The following is a 26892-nucleotide window of genomic DNA, read 5'->3' on the forward strand; positions in this document are numbered from 1 at the left end:
TACTTATAGAAATAGATCCTCGGTATACGGTGTGGAAGTGCCACGGGCAGCCACAAGGACAGCAACTTCTGACCGGCTGGCCAGCTGGCTTTGTCATGTGCCACATGGTGAAGGAAGAACTCTCTAGCCATAGGAGCCACAGATTGGTTCTTAGAGCATGTGACAGTTGGAAAAGAGTCCTTCACAAAGGAGAGACATGTGTTTAAAACTTTCCCCCTTGTAATTTCATGCCCTGAATCAAAACGTGTTTTGTCATTTCTAAGGCCTTTCATTTGCTTTTTTTTTTTCAGTACATCTCCAGGTAGAGCGAGGCATTAAAAATGAACAGCCTTCAAGATGTTGCCCATTCATTTACATCCGTTTCACACACCAAGTGGTTTTGAGTCTTAGAAATACTTTTCGATGCAGCAAACCTGTTTTGTTTATCTTAGTGGCATCACAATAATTTGAAAAAAAATTAAAAAGATACACAGCTGTCAGTTTGCCTTGAATAGACATATTTGTTTCCCATGATAAATAAAGCAGAAGGTCGAGTAAAATAATAGAAATGGGCTTTGTTTTCCATTTCAACAGTGCATTTAATTATTACAGTCATCTTCATAGTACAGATGAAAATGAGGCTGATCAAAGGGAAAATTTAGATGGAATATGTATTCACTGACAGTATAGAAAAATGTAAATGTACAATTTCAATGAAAACCATCTCAGTAAGTTTGCTCATCCAGCTCATGATGCTGTAAGATGTATCTGCATTAGTAATCCACTGGGACTCTGTGGCCATTTGTCATTAACAAATGTATACTCAATGGTTAGTCATGGGTAAACAGGTACTCATGATGCTTTTCTGAGCTGGCACCTGGGTCTCCTCAAAGTACCTTGAGACATCCACTCAAAACGTTGCTTTTCCTTATTGCTAATAGAAATATGGCTTTAATAATCTGGATTCCTTGCTGATATATTTCATGTTGACTTGTCTAGATTTTCCGTCACAGCCCATGGAAGACCTCCATACTCTATAAAAAAGCTAGTAAGAAATAGCCATTCACTTTTTCTTTGCCATTATTATTATTATTATTATTATTATTATTATTCAGCAACTCTTTTGAAAGACTATGGATGTGGTCAAAGATGTAAGGCCTGGCCAGTCATAAGATGAACTATCCTTGATGTGAAAATCACTATGGTCTGCTCCCAGACTACATCTGTCCCTCTGAGAGCGAGGACAAAAGGGGGTGACAGAATAAACGTGTTTTCCCCAAACCTCATAAACACAGAGGGCGTGGTATCCGTGCTGCAGCCAACAGACTTTCACCAATGACATAACAACATGCATGCAGCTTGCAGGCTGCCAAGCAGTTCTGTACAGAATTGCACTGATGGATGAGTTACAATACAGATGAGCACAGGGACACAGGGATGTCAGCAGCAGCAAACCAAAGGCGAATCGGCACCATGTGGGTCCATTTCCCCTCCAGGGTTGACTTTCTGCATCCTCCCCAGGGATGCTGTTGGAGAAGCTCATTCAGACATCTGAACGAAGTGTCAGTCACTAGGGGTCTGGTGTGTGTAGAACACATCACTGGACACTTACAGGACAGCCTCACAAACCCGACCAGGACAGCCCAGAGCTCAGGATGCTATCTATTACCTACGGGGGGTGGGGGTGGGGTGGAGGGGAGGATCTTGGAAAATAAGCTGCAGAGAGACCTATCCTGGGAAGGTCCCAGCCACACGTGTGTGTGAGAAGGTGCTTTCCACCAGCCAGCCTTGTCTCTGAACTCCCTCATTTCCAGTGGACAGTCTGCTTCCTCGGATGTGCCTATCTAACAGTGTGGTTGTGTAACGAACCAACATGTTTAGGGAACACAGGGGCCGAAAGGGAATTGATAGTGAACCCTTCGGTTGGATTTTACAGGGATGGGGATGTAAGATAAGGCTGCATGTCTCAAACTTGGTGTTCCCACTGTCTCCTTGCATTCTGCAGTCATCAGCATTAACCCTTTACCACTTGTCTCTCTGAGTGCCCTGGGATTTCCGAATCCCTGGAAACTGCTCAGGGACCTGCTCTAACCTACTACCCCGGGATAGTTTTCTGGGACTTTCTTTGAAAGACAGGCATTGTTTCTCATCCCCAGTCTCCAGAGTGTGCCATAATCAAGTCATCTCTTCAGATTCAGTCAACCATCCAAGGTCCCAGGATCCCTCCTTTTATTTTATTTTTTTTTCTTCCTCTGGCTTTGCCAATGAACTGAAAAACACCCAAAGCCGAAGATTGGCCCTCCCAGGTGGAGAAGAAGAGCAGGTGTGGGATCACTCAGGAAACGAATTTTTTTTTTCCTGGAAACAAATGTGATGTTAATGAAATCCATAAAGGGTCTTACACAATAGGCATGGTGTTAAACCAGAGTTCCCGCTTTGCATTGATTGTGGTATTTAAATTTCAATGGGTTGATTATTTATGAGAGGAAAATGACCAGTATTATGAACACACTCTCAGAGACAGGGAAGGCCCTTGCCAGCACAGGGAGAGGGAGGGGGAGGGGAGGGGCACCGTGTTCCCTTGATAGTCAGCAGAGTTCAATAAAGCACCACTTATTTTCCCAGCTTTTAAGAGCGCGCTCTGTGTGTGTGTGTGTGTGTGTGTGTGTGTGTGTGTGTGTGTGTGTGTTTCGTTTTGTTTTTAAATCGCAATGGTTCATACCTCACATTCCCTGGAGCCTGATTTGCTATAGGTGCAGGGTCCCGTTCCGTTCAGCAGCATCTCGCTGGTCTCAGTGTTGGTGGGTTTATAATCGACATAAAATTCCTGGGTGCCGGGAGTCATTTGCTTGAGCGACTGCCTTTTCTTCTTCCGGTGCCTTCGCATGAGGGAACGCTGCTGCAGCTGCTTCATGCTGGCGGGGTACCGCTTCCAGGACACGTACATGACCAAGAGGATGACCAGCACGGACAGGAAGAGGGCTACGCTGCCCGCGATGATCTTATGGAAGGAGATGTGCTCCGTGTCCACATCTGTCTCTGGGCTGGGCTCGGTGGCTCCCACCGTGGGGGGCAGCGGAGGCTTGCTCTCATGCTTGGGCCTGGGGAGCTTGGGCTTAAACGTGGGCTTGGGGAGCGCCCTGGCCAGGTCAAGCCTCTCGGTGGTGCTTTTACCACAGATGCTGTAGTTCTTCACCGCGTCGATCACGTTTACCCCTTGCAGCTCTTTGGGACTGGCGCAGATGATTGTATTCTCTCTCAGCCCTTTGAAACTTTTCAGCCAGTTTACCAGGGAGCAGATATTCCTGCTGCATTCCCATATATTCCCGGCAAGACTGATGTCATTGAGAGAGATCCAAGAATCCAGAATCTCCTGACCAATAAATGTGAGCTTGTTGGAATCCAGGTTGAGGCGCTGCAGATTGGGGACGCACTGGAAGACACTAGGTCCACTGAAGGCTTCGATCTCGTTACCAGACAGGTCAAGCCTCTGTAAGGAACTCCAAGTCCAGGACATGGTTTGCCCTATGACACTGATTTTATTCCACTGCATGTACAAGTTCTGAAGGCTCACCAACCTTGGGAAAAGGGCCAGGTTGAGCTTGGAAAATTGATTGTGCTCCAGATGAAGTTCTTTGAGTCGGATCATGCCAGCAAAGACATTCCTGGCTAAACTTCGGATCCTGTTATACCCCAGGTCCAGAAGTTCCAGGTTGCGACAGTCTTGGAAGATCCGCACCGGGATGGTTCTCAACGAGTTGGAGCGAAGGTGTAAACTAAGCAGCTTCCTCAAGCCCCGGAACTGTTCAGATCCCAGAGAATGGAGCTGATTATAGGACAGATCCAAGTTCCGCAAATTGGTCACAGGTCTGAAGGTGTTGTTAAGAAAATAAGAGATTCTGTTGGAACTCAGAATCAACTCCTTGAGTCTGCGTATCCCATTGAAAGCATTCTCGTCAATATTGCTGATATGGTTATGGTCAAGGTAGAGCCAGGTGAGCTGATTGAGCCCTTTAAATTGATTATACTTAAGTTTTTGGAGGCTGTTGTAGCGAAGGGATAAACCCAAGCAACCGGCAGATATGCTTGAGGGGATCTCCTGCAGTTTCTGAGATTCACAGTATACCATTTTGCCTTCGCACCTACAACCCTTAGGGCATCCTCGTTCAGCAGAAGAAAGCATTGTCAGTAAGACAGTGGGGGCTAGAACCACTGCTACAGCTGATCCGCGCAGTAGCCTAATTACATTGAAACCTGGAAATAAAAACAACTTAGAAAAGTTATCCCCCCAAAAAGAATGCGTTTTTAAAAAATCAAGCAAACCTAGCCACCAATTTCCATATTTAGAAATGTAAACACATAGAAAACATTTAACACCAAATATCACCTTTGGAATATAAGGATACTGTATATTTCTAATAGTTAAACAAGGAAATATATGTCCATTGATTATCAAATTGATAGTCTTAGACCAGAGAAAGATAATCTTTAAAACAATTAAAGCAGAATTATTACATAGACTTGGGAGATTTTTTCCCCCATTTTTAAATTTTTTTTTTTTAAGAAGGAAAGAAGAAAATTGACAAAACATACCCATCCTTTGTATTGTTCAAAGGCCGTCCTTAGGTCTTTTGCTTTGGCTTAGGGGCCGTCTGCATGACAGCCCCTGTCAGCTGCAGGGTAGTGAGTCAGGGCTCGCTGACACCCAGGAAGAAAAATTGGACCCCTTGGGAGATGGACCGATTTTGGAACATTATTCTTTACCAGCCATGCAGAACACTCCAAGAACAAATAAATCCCAACACCGCATTCGCAGCAAAACATCCGAGTCTTCCTAGGTAATAGGATCTTCATGGATATTACGTTTTTGCATCTTTACAGTGTGTGTGTGTGTGTGTGTGTGTGTGTGTGTGTGTGTGTGTGTGTGAAAAAAAAAACTGGCTTCTACAATTTCTTCTCAAAACCCATGATGTATTCCTCTAGGCGACGTGGGACTACCTGTACTGCCACATCTGTATTCCATAGCCGGGCGGTCCCGTGGCGGTGAGCACCCAGTTCAGCCACGGAGCTGCGTTGGAGCCCAGCAGGCAGGAGAGCCCGGTTCCGCCGCGCACACGCTCAGCTCACTCCTGCAGACTGTCATTCTGAAAGCGGCTGGGACTGTTGCTTCAGTTTCAGTGAATGCAGTCTTATGTAAAGCTGCCCCCAGTGGTGAGGAACACTATGGGCATGTGCAGAGCTGGCTCTCTTTTATCTTGCAAATGAGCAGGCTCGGCTGGAAAATGAATGATTCTTTTGGGGTGGCTCAATAGGAAGTGAATGGTCAACGTAATCAATAACTAGCAACGTTTTCCGTGATTTCCAAGTCTTGTTTTACAATTTGGCAGCGTCTGTCTGTACTGTCTGCGTCTGCCGAGTCGCCCAGCGTGTGCTTCCCAGAGTTTTTCTAGAGCTTGACGTGAAGTTCACGGATCGAATGTCAATTTTTCTTAACCTCAATGTAGGCTTTGAGCTGAAATTTATAAAATGAATTATTGAGCTTTTCACAAAGCTGCATTAAGAGCATGCCTGTTTGACCTCTTGGAGTCACAGTGATTATATTATGCAAGGTGTCTCAGGACGCTGGACTACATTGGCTTTACAATAGGGGGGATGACTAATGACACACAAATTAATAGGTCTAGTGGCTTTTTTGATTTCCCCACAAAAGCTGTAATTGGTTTAATGGCTTATTGGTTTAATGGCTTATGACTGGGCTTGTTTTGGTTGCTGGCCTTTTTTTTTCCTTCTTGTTCTTCATTTTTAATCAGAAGAGAAATAAACCATTTTTAGTGCTAGTATTAGAACCCAGAGATCATTTGATTCATAGTTTATTGATTTATTTCTGTTTATTACACTAATAATATTTATTGAGTGCTTTCTAAGTTCTTTAAATGAATCACCTGCTTTTATTTTTTTTTAAATAATTTTATTTTCTTACATTAAAAAAAGATTTTTACTTTATTTTTGGTGCATTGGTATTTATGTCTGCATTTATGTCTGTGTGAGGGGGTTACAGACAGTTGTGAGCTGCCATGTGGGAGCTGGGAATTGAACCTGGGTCCTCTGGAAGAGCAGCCGGTGCTCTTAACCATCAAGCCATCTCTCCAGCCCTCTGTTTTATCTTTGGACAATAACAAGGTGCAGGTCCCACTGTAATCTACATTTCAGAGGTGAAGGGCCTGGGATTCAAGGGGGTCACCAGCTCAAGGCTCCAGAATATGGCAAGGAATCCATAGAGCTTACAGGAAGAACCAAGTCTGTCTTAGGTGGCTTCAGGGCCACCAGTTCCTTCCCAATGGCACTGCTGTGCTCCCTAACTGGTGAAATTAGGAGAGAGGAAGAAATGAAAGAAGCAGGGAAGCTATACAGAACTCACTCATGCTCTCTGGGGTAGGACCTGTGAGTTCCCTTTGTCTTTGAGGAAGTGAGGGGGAAGCAACAGCTAGTCTCCAAATTTGCCAGCTGTGTTACCTTGAGCAGCACTCCCACCTTCTCTGTGCCTCAGTTTTCTTGCCTGCAAAATGGACATGATAGTAAAATTCCTTCATAGGCATATTTTGAATATTGAGTTGTATTTTTGTCTTTGATCATGGTACTAGGTTCCTGGGCTACAGCCTCACTCCCTACACCATCTTGATATCCCAAAGTGCTTATCTCAGTGTCTATCACATAAATCGAACAAATGGTATCTGTTATGTGTGCTGATGTTGCTTTTTAATATTGGATATTGACTGCATTAACAGTTGGAAACTCACAAAGAATTGCTTCAGTGAATATTCTTTTTTTTTTTGTAGTAAACTCAGTGGGAAAAGTTCTTATACCTTCACCATCTGCATTTTCTACTTAAAATTAATGTTTTAGTTCTATGGACTATGTCTAGTAACTAATGCTCATTGTTTTCTCTACCCCAAAGCAAAGCATAACACCCAAACTACAGAGTTTGCCATTGTCTATAAATAAGTACTATTCTTTACAATATTTGCTTTGTTTACGTTAGGTGAATTGGCTGCATCTCAATTAGGGGCCACTTTGATATTATCCAAGGGTGAACAGTTTGGTCAATGCTAATCATGATAATCAAAGGGCCCATGGGCATAGGCCACCCCTTCGGGTGTTATGCTGTTGACAATGCAGTGATTGCCTAGAACTTACTTACAGGTGTTGTAACTATATCTAAAACACTCAGACAGCTTATCCAGACCCCCAAGGTTCTGATTCAAGGGGATGGAAGAGGTTGTGCTTTTCTTTTTCATTGAGAACTTCATACATGCATACACTGAACTTTGATCAAATCTACCCTCCAATCCCTCCCCTAACCCTTTGGACCTGCTCGATTCAAATTCATGTGCTCATATTCTCTTATTCTCTCTCCCATCCTCTCTTTATAAACCCATTGAGCCCACTTAATGCTGCCCCATATGTATGTGGGTATAAGATCATCTACTGAGACATGGAAAAAAGTTAAGTTTTCTTCCATGAGTGTGGCCACAGAGAGGGTGTATTTTTGATGGACAAGTATGTTTAAGAAACCATTAAAAAGGAATCAACAATAACAAGTACTCTCTCAATAGGAGAGAGAAGGGAGATGTCTGATACTAAGTTGTGACCTCCAAGAGGTCACTTTCTGCCTCTCAGTTATTTTTAGCACAGCAGTACTTGACACATTTGAGAACCATAATATATTTTGTTGTAAACACAGTAGCCACACTATAAGCTTATTATGTAATGGTAGTCTTTTTATATTATAAAATTGGCTGAAATTTTTAATTTTGTGTTTTTTGGTAGTGTGTAGTCATTAAACATAGCTTAACAACATTTTTATACTTGTACATGATGCAGTACAATCATACTCACCCTGTTACTGTCTCTTTGGAACCTTGTTCTTAATTATCCCCCTTTGCCATCCTTAGGCTCTGACAAGTGGTCGTGAGGGGCTCTGAAAAGTCAATCCCATTTCTGGGTCTGTTGGGGAAAGTGGAATCCTGAATTTCAAGACAAAGGCACACAGTTGTACCTGGTTTACTTACTCTTCCTCTGGGTCTACCACCGGATCCTCAGGAGAGTCAGTGCCAGAGTGCTAGCAGGTTGGGGGGGGTCCAAATCTCTAGAAGAAACAATACATGTAATCGTACCCTTATACACTCCTTGTTGAGATTTCCTCTCTTAGTGAGATTGGAAACAATTTCAAGGGAAGTACTTTTAAATGATGTGTAGAAAAGGTGGGAGAAAAATCAAATGATTAGCGGGTCTTCCTTCACTCTTCCTAGAGATGTCTTGTCTTCATAGTTAAACCATAATTTCCACAAGAATAGTAAATATGCTTTTAAATATTCAACTCAGCACAGTCCAGAAGGATAACGCCGAGTCTTTATTATCTAACATCCCAAATGGGACTTCACAACTCGCATGTCTCAAAAAAGCCTACAGGGAATCATATTTATAGCGTCTTTCTCATTTCTCTGTATTGAAAGCCTCTGATTTTCCTCCTCACCCTTCCTCCTTCACACTGGGAAGTCTGTATGAAGACATCCTTCTTGCCTAACAGCTGCACAGGGCCGTTCACTGGTCCATGTGCCTCATACCCTTGTGACAGATGCACTAAGGAGACCAGGGGGAAATAATTTTCTCATGTTGCTTTTCACGGGACAAGTACTCTTGGATCATTTATGTCAACATAGTTTCTTGTATTACATATATATTGTCCTTAATTTTCAAGCATTTTCCTTGCTATCTTGGTGTCCCATCTTGTCCTGCTCCATGGTTCTGATCTCATGCTCCTTCCCTGGGTCTTAAAATTGCTATTTCCCCTTAGTGCTGACCACCTGTCTATTTCTCAGAGGTCTTCTTGCTGTTCTTGCACTGAGGCACTCTGAGTGGTCCCTTCTAGGCACCAGCTCCTAAGTTGGCATCCCTCTATGTTAGTCCTGGTTCAAGGTGACAAAGTTCTTGAAGAGGGGAAATGATCAATGATGCCAGTTGAAAAATCCCAAGATGGAAAAAACAATTCGAAGCCACATTAATCACGTAAGGCTGTGGAAATTATTCTAAAGATTCCAAGTAGTCACTCAAAAGGGAAAAAAGTACTATATTATAATAAGCCATTTTACTAATTTTCTGGTATGTTTTTCAAAGTTTATCCTCTTTTCCTTGTTGACTGCAGCCAGCTGATTGTTTCTGTCTTGCCTTTCAACACAGGCAAAATTATGTCCCACTGTGTGCTTGGCAGCTTCCTTTGCAATTGTCACCACAGAGAGGATTAACTATAAACTGCCCAACAACTTAAATTTCCCCAATGCATCTCAGGCCTTATGATTTATACAGTTATAAAACATGGCATCATCTCTATAAACACTTTTTTTTTTAAATTGCACTTAACATTACTTTGAATAACTAAACACATTTTATTTAAATTGAGCAAATAAATCAAGTGGCTATATATAATGCCAAATTTCAGACCACTATGAAACCAGATTGTCAAATATAAAGGTGTGAAAAAAAGCGAGATTGAAAATCGGATATCTTCAGGGTACCTGGCTTTGGAGACTTCATGGGCTGAGCAAGTAAATAGTCTGAATACTATCATTATGTGCTAGACACTGTTCCAGACACATGGACATCAGTGTATAAAATAAAGGTCTGTGCTGTTTGGAGCTTGAATGAAACAGACACTATCAATGTAAACACTAGTTTCTTAATTAGTATTGGCGTTCAAGAATAGAGACTTGTCTCATAAACGGAAGTTGCTAGATTTAGCCCAGCTTTTACTTCTGTCCACTCTTCTTTCAAGTCTGTCATGACATGATGAACCTCTGTCACAGGGTCCCTGTCACCAAGTCCACTACGCCTTCCCCCACCAGATGGTCTGAGATCCTTTGAAAATGTGAACCAAAGTAAACACTTTTCTGTTAGAAATTGCACTTGTGGAGGTGTTTTGTTACAATAAGGTGAATGTAATTAGCATGACTGTAATGTGGACAATAGGAAAAAAGAAAAAATATAAGGATGATTGGATGTGTAAAGAAAATAGATGGATTTTAAAAGGGTGGTTAGGACACTAGGAAAATGGCTTCAGCAGCAAACTGAAGAACGAGATGGGCTCATTCAACTTAAAGAGGGGGAAGAACGGCTAGTGCAAAACCTCAAGGTGGAAACAGGTCATGTGTTTGATGAAGTTCAAGAAGGACAACCAATCCAGAGCAGAGGTGACAGCCCTAGAGACGTTAGAGATGAAGCCACAGAAGTCCTAGGTACTGGATTATGGATGGATGTTTATACTCTTGTAAGAATGTTAGCTTTAGTCTGGAATGATGGAGCTCCCCCCACACCTCAGAATGGACATATTAAAAAGATTGTCTGTTAAAGGATCATTTCTTTGGATTGAAGGCTTTCATCCTTGCCAGCTTCCTATATTGAAATGCCTATCTCCAGTGTGATGATGTTTAGACACAGAGACTCATAAGATCCTGAAGGTGAAGCATTCATGATGAAGTTCATGGGATTATAAAGATGGGAAGAGGCATGGATGTACTTGTTTTTTCTCCCTCTGCTCTATGCAATGTGAGGATCCAGGAGAATGACTCTATCTACATGCCATTATTAAGGCTCTGCCCAGAAGTCAGATCTGGTACATATTCCAGATCTATGAACTGTGAGAAATGGAAGCCTGTTGTTTGTACCGCAGGTGACATTTTGTTACTATAGTCCACATTGGTTAAGATGATCATTATTGGTCCTGTTATTGCAACAGGGGACAGGATAGAAGCCAAGAAGGAGGCTCTCACAAAGAGAAAGGTGGTGGTCTTGGGCTGGTGTGGTAGCAGAAGTGGTTGAAATCTGCATATGTTTTAGAGAAAACAAAAATTATTTTAAAAAACAGGTTAGAAGTAGAGGTATGAGATAATGAAATTAAAGTGGATTCTTAGTTTTATTTTTTAAAGATATGTTCTTTCTTCTTTAAAAAAATACGAACATGTAGCCAGGTGGTGGTGGCCCACACCTTTCATCCAAGCACTCAGGAGGCAGAGGCAGGTGGATCTATGTGAGTTCGAGGCCAGCTTGGTCTACAGAGCGAGATCCAGGACAGGCACCAAAGCTACACAGAGAAACCCTGTCTCAAAAAAAAAAAATTATGAACATGCATGTAGTGGTATTTGTGATTTGCCTGACATGAGTTCTGGGAACAAAAGTCAGGTCCTCTAGAAGAACAGCAAGCACTCTTAACTACTGATCCAGCTCTCCCCAACTCACTGCAGTTTTACAGGCTCAGCAATCTGGACAACACCAAAGCCATCAACAGCTTTTATGGGTCAAATTTTAGAAGTAAGATCAAGAGTTCGACATTCTGGAATTTCATTTGGATTTAGTACTCACATTTTCTTCAATTTCATGAGATTTAAGTTCTAAAAATGTGTATTTTATTTGTTTTTGAGGCAGGATCTTACTGTGTATGTAGTTTAGACTGGTCTTGAGCTCAAATTCTCCTGCCTCAGCCTCTCAATTGTTGAGATTCCAAGTATGAACTACCAATCACAGATTGTTTTACTATTTAGTTTATTTATTTATTTATTTATTTATTTATTTATTTATTTATTTATTTGTGTGTGTGTGAGTGTGTGTGTGTGTGTGTTTATCTTTGTGTACTTGAGTGCAGGTGCCCATGGAGCCCAGAAGAGGGCACTGGATCCCTTGGAGCAAGAATTATAGGTAGTTGTGAGCTCTCTGACATGTGTTGGGAAATGAACTCACATCCTCTGCAAAGGCATTGCACTGTTTTTTTTGGATTTACATTTTTAATTTTATGATAGTATGCTTTGTTCACAACACTTCTCCCTCTCTTTTCCTCCCCCAAACCCTTCCATATATCCCTCCCTACTCTCCTTGAAATCACAATGTCTTAATTTTTTTACTGATTGCTATTGCATATGTATATAAGTATATGTATATAATATATTCCTAAATACAACCTGTTCAGTTCATATAATGCTACCAATATACATGTTTTCAGGGAGGACCATTTAGTAGAGCATACTCTTAACTGCAGAACCATATCTTTATCCCCAAAGTCCAACTTTGAAAGCAGCTTTATGGTATTAGGATTCAAAGCATGTTGTGAATTTAAGAACAGAAGATGATAAAATGACTACGAAAAAAAACCTTCCTAAAAGTATTTTTGTATTCAGATGCTCTAGAGAGGGATAAGTGATGGGCTGTCTTTGCAGGTAGCTTTGGAGGACAGTGGAGCCAAATAGTTTAATCAAAACTGAAATGTAAAAATTACATAGTGACTAGATATGAGAAAATTTGGGTTAAGCATTCTAGGAGTTAAGTTTGATGAATTCAAAACATTTTCTGGAATAATTTAGAAAATAACATATTATATAGGCCAGTTGACATTCTGAATTTGAAATTGATTTCAGGTAGGCATCTCAGGGTCTCATGTGGACTCACCTGTAAAATAGAAGCCATAAACCTTCCTCTGAACCTTCAAAGGTTTTGTTTTCTAGTAGTTTCCAGGATTTGTGAGTAAGAATAAGCTACATTTGTTCAGTGTGGATCAGAGAATCTATACACATTAATTTTCCTTTGATCTTATCTAGATTTGCTGGCTATGGGTTTGTACCAGAGTAAACAAGCATCAAAGGTCACCAACATGACTAAGGAAAGTCAGAATTTACTAATACTTCAAATTCTTTAATATTCTATTGCTACTGAGCTTTTAATATCATGGCCTTATGTTGCATGCCGTATACTGTAAACAGTTCTTGTTCTAGTTTAGAAGTTGTTTTCCCTAGCATGGAGTTGTTCTGTATATTACAAAGTAATATTTCTAGAATGCCACTGTAGTCTCTGTACCAAGTCCCTTCCAGTATTCACGTGCATATCTACATTTACAATTATATTCTGATCTTCATCAGAACATTAGCAAGTCTTGGGAATATTTTTGGTTCCACCTGCTTACTTCAAGGGTTCTATTAAAAGCCTTGTCTGGTTACATATAGTTATGAGTGAACGTCTCTGACTTAGATAAGTGCAGTAAAAAAAGTTCAAAGTCAGACTATTAAAGTGTTTTTGCAATATCTATCTAGAGAGAAGAAATATCAAATGAATGAAGCCTCACAAGGTTGCCCGCTATATCTTCCATCTGTAGATACTTGTGTGTGGTAGCAGCAGGGCACATTCTTGTGGCTTGTATTCCTGTCTGCAACTTCCTGCAGAAGGATACCATAAACTAACTTTGAGAATAGGGAAATACCACAAATTGAGATTGTATCACTTTTAAACTTGGGAAACTTCTGAAGACCAAACATGACCTTAAAAAAATATTCATTTTTTTCTTTTTTTGTGGAAGATACATAAAAGTAGAAACTATAATAAATATTTTTATTATCTAATTATATATATTTATATATATTTAATTATATATTTATATATCTAATTATATATGTATTTATAGATATAAAATAAAATAAATAAAATAAACCTTATAATAATCATCAGCCTTTACAACGGTCAAGATTGTGCAGTTCTGTTTATTCTTACTCTCTTCCTATATACATAACATTATTATTTTCTTCTAGAGTATTTTAAAATCAAATCTCTGCATCCATATATATTGCTAATTTATAACAACATTTAATTTGACATCTTGTAGCCTCTTGGTTTTGCTTATTTATTTGATGCCATTGAGCTGATTGAGATCTTGCATCATGGTTGACAAATTGTTCTATGTTTTGCACATGATGTTTCTCCATTTAGTGGTAAGTTTACCTTTTTCTCAAAATCAAGGTTTGTATTGTAAGTTTAGTGGCTTGTGTATTGAGCGAGAGTCCTTCACTCATTTCGACAGAACATTCAGCTGGATACTTGGGAAATCTAACCACTCCTGGTGATAATTTACAACTTGAGTGACTTCTGAGTAATTTAGGGCTTATACAGTGGAGAGAAATATGTACATCATGGTATTTATACTAGCAGGGAATTCAGTAATGACTTCCCTGGCAGCGCTGGTAACAAGAATATAAGGTACCCTGAGTCAATGTTACACTAATATTCATATCATCAGAATTTATATTCTTTATTTTTATCACAGTTCTCTTTTTTGCTTACAGTCAGCAAAATCATTTTATATTGTTCTTTACAAAATCAGTTCATGAATTTTTGCATTGATATGACATGCTCTTCTAATAGATTCTCAACAATTTTTATCAAATGAACAGCAATACAAATTTATTGGTAGTCTCTTATATGGAGAAAAATTCATTTTCTAGATTTTTGCTTAGAACAAATTCCATGAAGAAACACCTAGCATCAGAGCCCTGCTGTATAATTTATAGTCCCCCATGTAGTCCCAAGCTTTACTTCTTAAGGTTGCTTGCAGTAGAACAAGTGAGTTTTAGTAGGATGGCTATAAAGGGTCCCTGTCCCAATTTTGTACCTTAATATTTGATGTTTTACTCTGCACAGATGACTGTGATTTGAGTGTGAAGTCAAGGTTTTGAAAGTGGTATCATCATAAACCTTTGGCTGATGCACATCACATATGTCCTATTATAACAAGAATTTTTGAATATATTTTACATTGTGTGTTTGCATGTGATAGTTTGAAATGACTAGACTAATGTATTTTAGAACTTGACTTCCTTGTATTTTAGCACAGAGATTAAATTCCTCAATCACCAGGTGGGAAAAGATAATACAAACCTTGATTTTGAGAAAAAGGTAAATATTCCTTGGGTTGATTCTATTTTTTATATCTAAAGCAAGACATTTGGTTGATAATTGTTTTAGGCTGTATATTTAACATGCAATGAACTTCTACATTAGTTTGCAATGTGTTAGTAGAAAAGGACTCTATAGGTCCTTAAATTGTTCTAAAATGCATCTCAACTATTTGGGGACTCAAGTTATCTGAGCTAGTCAATCATCCTTATGTTGCAGATATTTGGTACCCATGGCCATTTATTTCCTGATTGAAAGCCAAGCAAGCCCAAGAATGTTTGGAGATGCTTGGGAGAATTTTGCAACTAACAGCAGAGCCACCATGTGGCAAAAATGAGATTCAATAATTAACTTAAATTGAAAATTCTATGTGTGGGGGAACCAGCCCCCACTTTTACCACCAGGGTACTCTTGAGCAGGGAGAATTGAGAAATATTTAGATAGAAATATAAATGGAGAGAGACAGATAGAAACACAGGATAGCCTCTGGAGGGGCTGGGTCAAAAACCACCATCCCCTTCTGTCTCTACTAAAGGGCTTTTAGAGGAATGCTAAGGAGTGGAGCAGAAGACCTTCCCCCAGCCAGCCAAGTGCAGACAATCCGGACACCTGGTGACCACGCACATGGTCCAGCCATTCCCTAATGCAGCCCTGCTGTGTAAAGCAAGCTCAGATCTCACTAGGAAACCTCTGTGGTCTACCACATCTATGTGTGATTTTTTTTAAATTTGCAACTTTTTTTTTTTAATAATAAAGTTAAATATTAACTTCGTTATTGGGAGAAAAAGGCCACGAATGCTTCATAATAATATGACTTTTCCTCTGGTATTAGGTTGCTGATTCATTTCTCTCTTCAATGAGTATTTATTATGTTCTCAAGCTTTCTATGGTGCTGTTGATATTAAGATACATGCCTTCCATGTATTCTGTTTGAAGAGATAGTAAAAGAAAACAGCAACAACAACAACAACACAGGTTCACAGTGTGGTGTCAGCTAGTCTTAGAGGCATGGAGAAACATGTTACAGCAAGGATAAGGGAGTGACAATGTTGTAGCAATCAGATAATCCCTCTGGAGTAATTCGAGTTGAGAGAAATTCACACGACTCTATCCCTTGTGGTATAACCATCTTTGGTGTTTTCAATTAGTCTCACATCAAATGGAGGTGCCTCTTTTTAAAGTATACTCATGTCATAGTCAATACCAGAACTTGTATAGGGGGAGGGTGGGGCATTCTGCACTAGCAAGTTCTCCAAGTCTCTAGGCATCTGTTGGATTTCTTGGGATATTGTATGGTGTGGGCTTCTTGGAATTAATGCACACTCCACTGTGGCTAAGTCCTGCAACCTCCCTGACTCCCTTCAAATGCCATCTAGAGTAGATTCTTCTGGGTTACTCAAATTGCCTTCTCACTTTGTTCCAAATTGGAGACTTTCTACTCATATTTCCTAACTTGTCATGACAACTTACAGGACTCAGGGAAAGTTATTTATGTCTATAAGTCTATGATAAAGAATGTAGATGGACGATCAGATTAAGAGCGCATAGGATAGGCTCTAGAACGTTCCATGTAGTTTCTGTCCCATAGAATTCGGCAATGTGCTACTTTCTTGGCATGTGGATAGCTTTACTAATTTAGAATTTCTCTGCATGCTGTAGTTTAAGAGTTTTCAAGGAAACTACAGGATAGAAACAACTGATTACTTAACCTCGAGCTGTCCTCTCCTAAAGGACGTGGTTGGGGCTGAAGCTCTGAAGCTTCTGGTCACAGTTTGATTTTTCTGATACTTGTCCCTCATCCTGTAGATATCTAGGAGCCAACCAAGAGTTACCACACTGGAAAAAAAAATGAACCCGTATTACTCAGGAAATTATAGGGATTTGAGGTACTCTTTGTCAGAAATCAGGGGGAGAGACGGGATATCTATCATTATGTCACAGTCACCAGTACTTTATGGTGGCTTCAGGAGTTCACTTCTTCCTCTCCAGCACATTAGCCCAAGGGTGGGCATCTTCTCTGACCAGAATAGCAGCACAATTGAGATTTCAAGCACCATATTGATAAATAAAATTACATACTACAAAGAAAGCAATCAAGGGATTAAAAACATAGTCCATACGATAAATACCCAGCTCCATTGGCCTTCTTAGATACTGTTTTGTGGCCACAGTACCAGAAACATTTTCTCCCTTGGATTTGATCCCAGTTACTGTTGAAGGCCCCTCAGTCATATCAAACCCCAATATTCCAGCAGGAAATGCACATATAGGAAGGTCTTGGATCTGTACCTTCCTACTTCACTTATTTTTTTTTTTCAAGACAGCGTTGCTCTGTGTAGCTTTGGAGCCTGTCCTGGAACTCGCTCTATAGCTCAGGTTGGCCTCAAACTCATAGAGATCCGCCTGCCTCTGTCTCCTAAGTGCTGTGATTAAAGGCATGTGCCACCATCGCCTGGCCCTACTTCACTTATATTGATGTTCTTTGACTCTGTTTCTGATGCCTACAGTGGTCTAGTTCTTTTTTTTTTTTTTGACATTTTCCCATTTATAAACAAATGAATCCTGCTGTATTAGCTGATAATGGCTATAGCATTAGCTTTCTGGGGGTTCTTCAATTGTAATGGGTACATTAAAAATGGAGACCATTACGGGCTAATATTTATTCACGGAGAACTGGATTTTGTGCACATAGTTTAAACTTCAAATATAAAAGGGTTCTGTCGAAAACATCCATCTTGGCCCCCATCTCCCTAGCTTCTTCTCCAGTGATTCTCTCAGAGGCAATCACTTTACTTTAGCTGCTATTTATGCCACATGAATAGTTTTGGATTTTACTGATATTTTAATACCATGCTAACATGATCCAGGACTTAGTATTTTACATGGTTCCTACTCCCCATGATTAATAGCTCTATTAAGTATAATGCTGACTTGGTTGGCCACCTATAGCATATGAAGGCTCCAAACAGTGATACTGAGAATTAAGAGGTATGCCAGATAGTTTTTATTCTTGTTCAGTTTTAAAGAACTATTTATTAAGAATCATTCCTACTTTTCTTCTCTGTTTGCAATCTGTGTAATTTTGGCTGCAAACAGTGGTACTTGTCTCTCCTAGCGCGTTAACAGATCATCAAGCAGTGAAGTTTCCAACCACTCAGGCAGTTCAGACACTCCTTGCACCTTGTTATACTATGTTCCTCTGCTCTGGTATCCAATCATGTCACTCACCGAGTGCTGGGCTGACCACTCTCCCTTATAGGACTCTCATTTCTGTATTCCATGTGTCCCTATGCTTGGTTTTCTACACACTTTGTTAAACCTCCTTTGTAAATGATTCTTCAGAAAGGATGAGTGTGGAACGAAGAGGTCACATCCTAGGCCCTTGTTATTTTGTTTTGGGTCACCCCTACAGATGATGGGTTCTTGCACATGCACATGTTATAAACGATTTTCTTTCAGACTCTTTCACCCAGGCTTCTGTTGTGGCTACCTCCCTGACTGCTGAGAAGCAGGCATTCTTGAGATTCCCCATCCTTTGAAACGGACAGTCTATCATTATCTCCCGGGATGCTTCTATTCTTTACTTTCCCAGGTATTTGGCAACCATACTACTTTAGTTTGGGTCATTATTCATTCACTTTGTAGTACTTGGTGAACCATTCTCGTCTAGGGACTTGTACTCTTTGACCCTTGTATTAAAATTATTTTATTGTATGAATATGAGCATTTTCCCTGCATATATGCCCGTGTATCCTGTGCATGCCTGGTGCCTAAGGAGGCCAGAAGAGGGCATCGGGATCCCTGGAACTGGAGTTAAAGAAGGTTCACCAAACCATCTATCCAGACCCTTGGCCTGGTGTGTGTGTGTGTGTGTGTGTGTGTGTGTGTGTGTGTGTGTGTGTGTAAATGTATCCTCTCTATTTTCTTTGTTCTCTCTGGAATTTTAGGGGGCAGATTTTAGGCTTCCTAGATTGATACTTCGTTTTTTCTTTCTTCTTTCCATCTCCTTATCTTTTTATATTTAGAGTGATCATTCAGCTCTATGATGTGATCCTTTTTATATATATTAAAAGCATAGATATCAATAAACAAAGTCAAATCCACATGTACTGATACTGTGTCGGAGGTTACTGTAATGACAGGCGGGGACCTCTAAGCCCTGTGCATTTAGAATATTCACTATGTGGTTTCTGTACAAAATGTTTGTTGATGCCTGAACCCCCATGCAAACTTGAATAATCATATTTGTTCACATCACAAGCTCTGTTTTGACCCTTTTGGCCTTGTCTTCATGGTATCCTTTATTTCTCTGTGAGGGGCAATGTCTTTTCTCACTCTGAGGGCATTATTTGAAATTTTTGTTGGATACTCCAGGCTAAAACTTCTCTTTCTTCTGATATGATTTGTCAGTTTATTTTGGTCTATTCCATGTTGGAGGCTTTTAAAAACCATTAAGATTATTGTGTCTTCATTAATCTGATTAGTGAGTCAGGCTCCGAAGGCTGATGGAAAGTTCCTCCTGTGCAGGCAAGGTTTAGACTATGGATTTTATGTCAGCAAGATTAGATAGCAAACTGTCTTTTTCATGGAGAAAAACTCTAGGTGCATGTGTGTACGTGGTTATCTCTATCAGAGTCAATCACCAACCTCCTTCTTGGAATCTCTGGGCCTGTTCCCAGTGTTCTCTGCACAAGACCAGGGAAGGCCCTGAGGATATAACCCCTGTTTGAATCCTTAACCTCACTACAAGGTGCTCATTTCTCTTGGGCTTAGCTTCTTAGCTTGAAGTTAACAGAAAATCGATTCTGTTTCATTAGAAAGAGTAGGTGGGTTTGGAGGGACAAAAGGGGAGGAATGACTGATGTAATTATACTATAATCTCAAAAAAAAGTCTCACAAAATTCATGAGAAGGCAATAGGTCTTGGTTGCTTGAGGTTAATACAGAGTTACAAGAGCTGACCACTGTCCATGAAAGCTTTCAGCCACTCCCCATATTTTTTGTAACTTCTTCCTGATGCCTCTCAGGCTTGGGGCATTGCTACCCAGTGAAAGGTCTCCCTTTCCTCAGTGTACAAGTTCATCTATGACACATTCTGTGCTTTCTCATAGAAACTGTTCATCTATCTTCCCCCACTCTTTATCTCCTTTGTATTCATTATTGCATGAGTTTTGAGGTAGAAGAGGGAATTGAATGGCCAGTTGTCCATGTTTGGGATAAGGATTTTATTAGCAGATGTCATTCATGGTAAAAATGATGCAGTGGACAAAGAAATGGGCAAAATGGTTCTGTAGAGTAGAATCACAGCTCACGGATGGAGATGGGGCTCAAGGTTTCTGTGGATGAGGGAACTGCTGCCCTCCATTGCTATCTATTTCTTATACTCTGTCTGTTAAAGACTGGCCTTTAAGCCAGGCGTTGGTGGCGCATGCCTTTAATCCCAGTACTGGGAGGCAGAGCCAGGCGGATCTCTGTGAGTTTGAGGCCAGCCTGGGCTACCAAGTGAGTTCCAGGAAAGGTGCAAAGCTTTAAAAAGTCTCTAACTATGCATACACTATCTATAACCTCAAAAGCAAAAGAACCTTGAATACATGTTTGTTTTCTCTCCAGCTCCCGCCAAACCCCGGCAGTCTGACAGCCCACTTATAAAATAAACAAACAGACGCTTACATTACTTAAACTATTTGGCTTAATGGCTTAGGCTTCTTGTTATCTAGTTCTTATATCTTAAATTAACCCATTTCTATTAGTCTATAAGTTGCCACATGGCTCATGGCTTACTGGTACCTTACATCTTGCTTTTCATGACAGTGGCTGGCAGTGTCTCTCTGACTCAGTCCTCCACTTCCCACAATTCTCTTCTCCCTTTGTCCCACCTATACTTCCTGCCTGGCTACTGGCCAATCTGTATTTTATTTATAAACCAATCAGAGCAACACATTTAACATACAGAACATCCCACAGCATGAGCTCTTTGCTACTGGTCTACCACCATGCCTGCCTGCCTGCTGACATAGTCTCCATCATGACAGTCATGGTCTCTAACCCTCTGAAACTGTAAGCCCCAATTAAATGTCTTCTATGGTGAGTAGCTTTGGTCATGGTGTCTTATCACAGCAGTAGAAATGCAGCTAGACTGCAAGTAGATTGAACACGTGACACAAGTTTGTATCTGTTTATTGCCCAGCGTACACTCATGTTCAAAGCTGGGAACAGGCATTGCATAGCAATGTAAGTTGTTTCTTGTATTCATTGGCTGGGCTGAGATAAAACTTTCTCTTAAAGGAAACAGTTGTCTTTTAAAGGCAACAGCTTACGTTTATTCTATACACTTCCTCTCTATAGGATCTAGTTGAAATCAGAAGACTATGTGGTATATGTAATTTCAAGTTTGTTGCTCTTCTTCTGAGACATGCTAGACCTCTGCCTAGAGAAGCCCAAACAATTAAACATGTTGTCACATGTTCAGGCCATTAGTCCCGATCCTTAAGCTTTGTGTATTTTCCATGGATACTTCTAGAAGACTCAAGAGGTTTTATGTAATTTCAAGTGGCTTACAAGCTTTGCAAGTTAAACTTGGAAAATACTTAGTAATACCAACTAATAGTGATTTAAAGGCTTAAGAGACTTATAGAATTGTTAAGGATTTTGAGATTATTTTAGCCAAGCCACACTTCACAAGTCCAAACACAGATTCCTAAAAAGAAGCAGCAAATGCCCAACTCAATGTGATGAAGGTAAGAACTTTGACCTTTTGGTATCAGTCTGTTTCTGAAGCCTTCTGTCTTCCTCAGAGAGAATTTAAAATCTTTCTCTGTGATAGACAGAAATCATATGTAATTTCCCGTCTATGCTCATGAAGACTTACTCATATAACTAGAACTTAAAAACGTGTTTATTAAACAAAAAGGTCATAGTTCTTCAACTAAATTTTCCTTTATGTTTTCTTCTGTTATAATGGTAGTGAATGTTTATTCAGAATGTAGCAACTATGGCATTACCATCCAAAGGTAATCCCCATTAGTATTTTGGCAACTTGACAACATGATCATCAACTTATATTTAATGTGTCATATTCCTTACATTGGGCAAAATATCAGGGACTTTGCACTTTTGTGGTATTTCTGCTTGGGCAGGGTAGGGACAAGATAATTATTCAATGCTGTTTCTTTACTTTCACTCTTTATCCATGTTATTACCTCTAGTGGCCCAAATGCGCTTTTACTAGGCACTTTACTATATTAGTAAACTTTTAAAAATAAATAAGGCCTAGGACTATAACTCAGTGCTAGATTATTTGCCCAGCAGATGTGAGCCTTGGGTATGGCCCTCAACACCGAAGACCAACACACAAACCCAACTAAGTAAATAAGTGAATAAATCAAAACAAAATGTAGAAATACAATACACAAAAGTATTCCAATAATAAGGGCGAGGAAGTCTGGATGCAGAGCAAGCCGGGAGAAGCCTGTTGTAGCCTATCTCCTTTATATCTGCCTGTGTCACTTACATTCCAGATACTGGGGAGGGAATTAAGAGGAAAAGCACACATCTATTCTCACAGTCTGTCCTGGTCAATGTTCTACTGCTGTGAAGAGACACTATGACCACAGCACGTCTTATTTTAAAAAGGGCCTTTGATGGGGGTTTGCTCACAGTTCAGAGGTGTATTCCATTTTCATCATGGTGGGAATCATGGCAGCATGCAGGCAGACATGGTGCTAGAGAAGTAGCTGAGAGTTCTGCCTCTGGATCTGCAGGCAGCAGGAAGTGAGAGAGCCACTGGGCTTGGCTTGGGCTTTTGAAACCTCAAAGCCCACTCCCAGTGACACACTTCCTCCAACAAGATCATACCTACTTCCACAAGGCTGTACCTCCTGTTCCCTCCCAAGTAGTGCTGCTCCTTGATAACTAAGCATTCAAACATATGAGCCTATAGGAGCCATTGTTATTCAAACCACCACATAGTCTGTATAATCTAATGTGACATGCAGGTAAAGAGCTTGATACAATGTTGCTATTGACTGTTATCACAAGCAAAGGCACAGGAAACCTTGTCACTTGACAGGGATGGCATTATCCAGACTAAATTTATAAACTTAAGAAGTATCTATTATCAGAGAAACAATTCCTGACCAAAACAGTTACAAAAATGAATCATACAATAATACCTAGAGTATCCTCAATCATTTCATGACTTGTCAGCAGAAACAGTTGTTAAGCTTGACTAGCATTCAGTATGACCAGAACCTGTAAGTGAGCAGTTATCAGATATCAGGCATTGAAAAACCAAGCAAGAATTATTACTGTCTTCAATCCAGCAGTTCAAGGTGTCTCCAGGAGTGCACGCCATCCCTTTATTCTGAACATTTTTTAAAACAGATGAAGTGCAATCACCATTGCACTGTCACCCAGCTCAGATAAGATCCTTGTCCACATGAACTGTAACTTGACCGAGACAAATGTAGACCTCTTGTCAGAAATAAATGTCTGGCAGCTTGTATACTATGGGTAACTGGACATGAAGTCATACTGTCCCTGCAGAAGCTTGCAATAGAAGGTAGAGCCTGTGAAATCACTATGAGGTATGGTATACAAAAAGGGAAAGTTTTTACCTCATAATGCGGAAATCAATGTGGAGTGCATCCTCTCCCTGGGACATCCTTGTTACCTAGCCCCTCTGGGTCTGTGGATTAATATTTTAGTGTCTATTTGGGATATATATTTCCAACTATTAGATATTAGTGGATTGCTCTGAATTTAGCTAATGGTTGAGTGACCTGAGAATTTTAATCAATGTGAAAACCCATACTATTTCACTCATAGTGGGAAATCAGGGCAACTCCAAGTTTGGCAGAGACATAATACTAGTTTTCTTTTATTTTTCCCATGGATAGTCTCTCAAAATTAGGGTCTGAGAAAGCTACTCAGGTATCCATTAATCCTTACAAATAGTCCCAACAGATATATTTTATATGTTTTAAGAGAGTAGGCCTAAGTGATTGATTATATTTCATTATATACATATATAAAATTATCAAACAGCAATTCTTTATTTATAGATTATAAGTTGCCTGCCTTATAGTCTTAGCTATTCTATATGAAAGTTATTAGAATCAGAAAGCCAGGATGGTAACCAGGAAAGCTTCCAATACTGAGTTTATAAAAATGATTTCTTCCTACTTGTTTTCAAATTGGTCATTGGTAAGGAGAAAAGTGACAAAAATTAGGAATCCTGGAAAACCTTGCAAACTATAAGATAGTTCTTACAAAAGGAAAGAGCTGTGCAAGGTCTTAGCCAAGCAAAGAGAACCAACAGTTGTAATGATCACTAAAGCACTACTTAGGGATAGAATGGAGAGAGAGGGAGTTTGGGACTGAGAGAAGCAACATCTCAACTTATCTATCTGTAAGTTCAATGCAAAACGATCAAAACCATAATAGGAGCTTTTGTTCAATCTTATACTTTAAATGTTTTTCATTACTTGGCATTTTGTTATGTAACCTTCAAAGCATATACATAATTGTGGAGGATGACATAATGTGCATTTCTGACCTATCACCCAGGCTCAATGTGAACCATTAATGGCATATACCAGACTTTATTATGTTCCTAATTGTCACTCTACACTCATGGATGACTTTGAAGCAAATCTCAGATCTCCAGGATGGTAGTTATATGTAACTCTTAAAGATACGGGCAGTTCAAGAAATGTATTGTTTGGGTTGAAAAGACAGATCACTGGGCAAAGTACTTTCTGCATAGTGTAAGGATCCATGTTAAAATCCCCAGCATTCATATAAAAGGCGGATGTGGCAGCTCATCTGTAATCCCAGGGTTAAACTGGCCGAGACCGGTCTCCTCCCAGAAAAGGCTGCCTCCAGGTTTAGCAAGAGACCCTGCCTCACTAAACTAAGGAAAGATAGAAGATGATACTCTGGCCTGCATGTGCATGTGTACAAATAAGTGAACACTTGTGTGTGCATATGCACACACACACACATTCTGTCCAAGCATATACATCAGGAGAAACCATAACAAAACTGTATTTCTAGGATGCTGTCATCCTGCTTTTAGAAGCTGGAAAATTCTGATGATGTCAAATCAAATACTTGTGAAAATCAAATTCAACAGATACACTCACACACACACACACACAAATACATATAAATTTGAATACATATTCACTTTGTTTAAATAAATAACAAATCTAGGCTCTCAGATTGCATTTGTTTAATATACACCCACAGTTTCTTGAAATCATAGTCTTTCTCCCTTCCCCCTTTTCTGTCTTACACATTATTTTGTGTTAGGATATTTTTTTTTAGATTTATTTTGTTATGTATACATTGTTCTGCCTACACGTATCCCTGCAGGCCAGAAGAGGGCACCAGATCTCATTACAGATGGTTGTGAGCCACCATGTGGTTGCTGGGAATTGAACTCAGGACCTCTGGAAGAACATCCAGTGTTCTTAACCTCTGAGCCATCCCTCCAGTCCCGTGTTAGGACATGTTATATTAGGAAACCTATATGATTAACATTTTACCCACTTAATGGACACCTCCAATTTGACAATGTATTTTTATTTACTCCTCAGGTTTTTTGTATTTTTAAGACAGTCATGATAAGACTCATCAATATGAATGCTTGACTGTTGGACTGTTGAGCCAAAGTGTTGTACAAAGTGTATATATGGTTTGTAAGTGGTAAGAGTTGTAAGCCATTCCTTCTGATGGACACAACAAACTGAGAAGTAGAGCATAGCTTATTCTAAAGAAGCAAGACAAAATGGGTGGAATCTACCTTGGGACATGTGGTCCTGTTCATATTTTAAAAAGGCCATTCCCGTAATGTTTTTCCTCCATAGTTCTTATAGGTGGTTCTTATATTATATACAAACACAGCTCCTCAATGTCCTGCCTCCAATTTTGCTATGAATTTCTGCCTTTTCAATATTTCCTTAGCGTGCTGATCAGTTTCTAATCTAGTCACTGAAAAGCCCACTTCACAAAGTGCAGTAGTTACAGAATCTTGTTTCCCTTGAAACAAGAGTTTTGATTTGATGTCACAGCTAATTGGTTTCAGTTATACACACAAAGCAAAAGCTGCTGAATCTTATATTTTTATTTTGTTGAGAGCATTATACTTCAGAAAATCTGCATGAAAATCTGAAGTGGAGTCCAAGTGACAAGTCTAAAGGAATTACGAATGTTTTAATTAAATTATGAGTGCACATGCATAGAGGGGCAGACTAACTAGTTTTCAGGTACACTTTGAGCATCCTATACTAAAATGTTTTATTTTTATTGTCCCCCTTTGTTGATTCATTCTGTTAAAATGCTTAAGATGACTGCTCACTGTTGAGCACCGCCTAGAATTTACAAATGTTGAACACCCACTGCTTTTCCGAGAGCGTTGTGTGAAAAGCATACATCTGTCTGTAAGGAACTTGCCCCATTTTTCTGCTGGCTTCAGGCAGAAGGGCTCCTTGGGCTTAGCTTGGGTTGGTGGTAACTTTTTAGGGAACTTACAGCAAGTCGGAAGGACAGCACTAATCACAGCAAAGTAATTTCATTCATTTGCAGAAGGATCCAATGTGCTTTGAGTCGGGTGTGGTGTGTTTCCTCACTTTTGTTTCTGAATGGAACCGCTTACATTTCTGGGCTTGCCCTAGAAATCTTGCTCCCCTTGGTCTTGTCATCACCAGACAACCATCAGCAGGCAGAAAGGGCAAGATGCTGTCTTATAGCTGTGAGTATAGGGTGATAGGAATTTCTTTCTCCATGGCACTCATTTATAATTCTTTGTAGTTGGTTTTCACTTATTTAATTCTGCTGCTTGCAATAGCGTATTATCCATCTCCTCTAGTGAATCTGTGACATAATGATTTTTATTCAGTTCTCTTTATTGATATCATGATTATTAGAAAGGTTATTCACAATTATTTGAATTATTCCAAAAGAACCCAGAGGGTCCAAATTAGCTGTAATTAGAATATACCTTGTGGTGCTGGAGAGATGGCTCAGTGGTTAATGGCACTGGCTGCTCTTCCTGGGACATCCTGAGTTCAATTCCCATCAACTGTGTGGTGGCTCACAACCACCTATAATGAGTTCTGGTGCCCTCTTCTGGCCCGCAGGCATACGTGCA

General features: G+C 40.0%; 2 protein-coding genes across 2 annotated transcripts in view; one reads left to right on the forward strand and one right to left on the reverse strand.

Moving 5' to 3' along the window:
• The window catches only part of Lrrtm3 (leucine rich repeat transmembrane neuronal 3), a 166322-nt gene extending 161155 nt beyond the window's left edge, over positions 1-5167 (reverse strand). The window contains exons 1-2 of the mRNA XM_036167772.1: positions 4573-5167; positions 2702-4233 (exon numbers count right to left, since the gene is read on the reverse strand). Of these exons, the coding sequence (XP_036023665.1) occupies positions 2702-4233; positions 4573-4576 (1536 nt within the window). The 5' untranslated portion in view covers positions 4577-5167. The remainder of the gene's footprint in view (positions 1-2701; positions 4234-4572) is intronic.
• The window catches only part of Ctnna3 (catenin alpha 3), a 1414880-nt gene that overhangs the window by 535796 nt on the left and 852192 nt on the right, over positions 1-26892 (forward strand). The gene's annotated exons all lie outside the window — the stretch shown is intronic.

This window comes from Onychomys torridus, chromosome 18 (genome assembly GCF_903995425.1).
Source record: "Onychomys torridus chromosome 18, mOncTor1.1, whole genome shotgun sequence".
NCBI classification, from domain to species: Eukaryota; Metazoa; Chordata; class Mammalia; order Rodentia; family Cricetidae; genus Onychomys; species Onychomys torridus.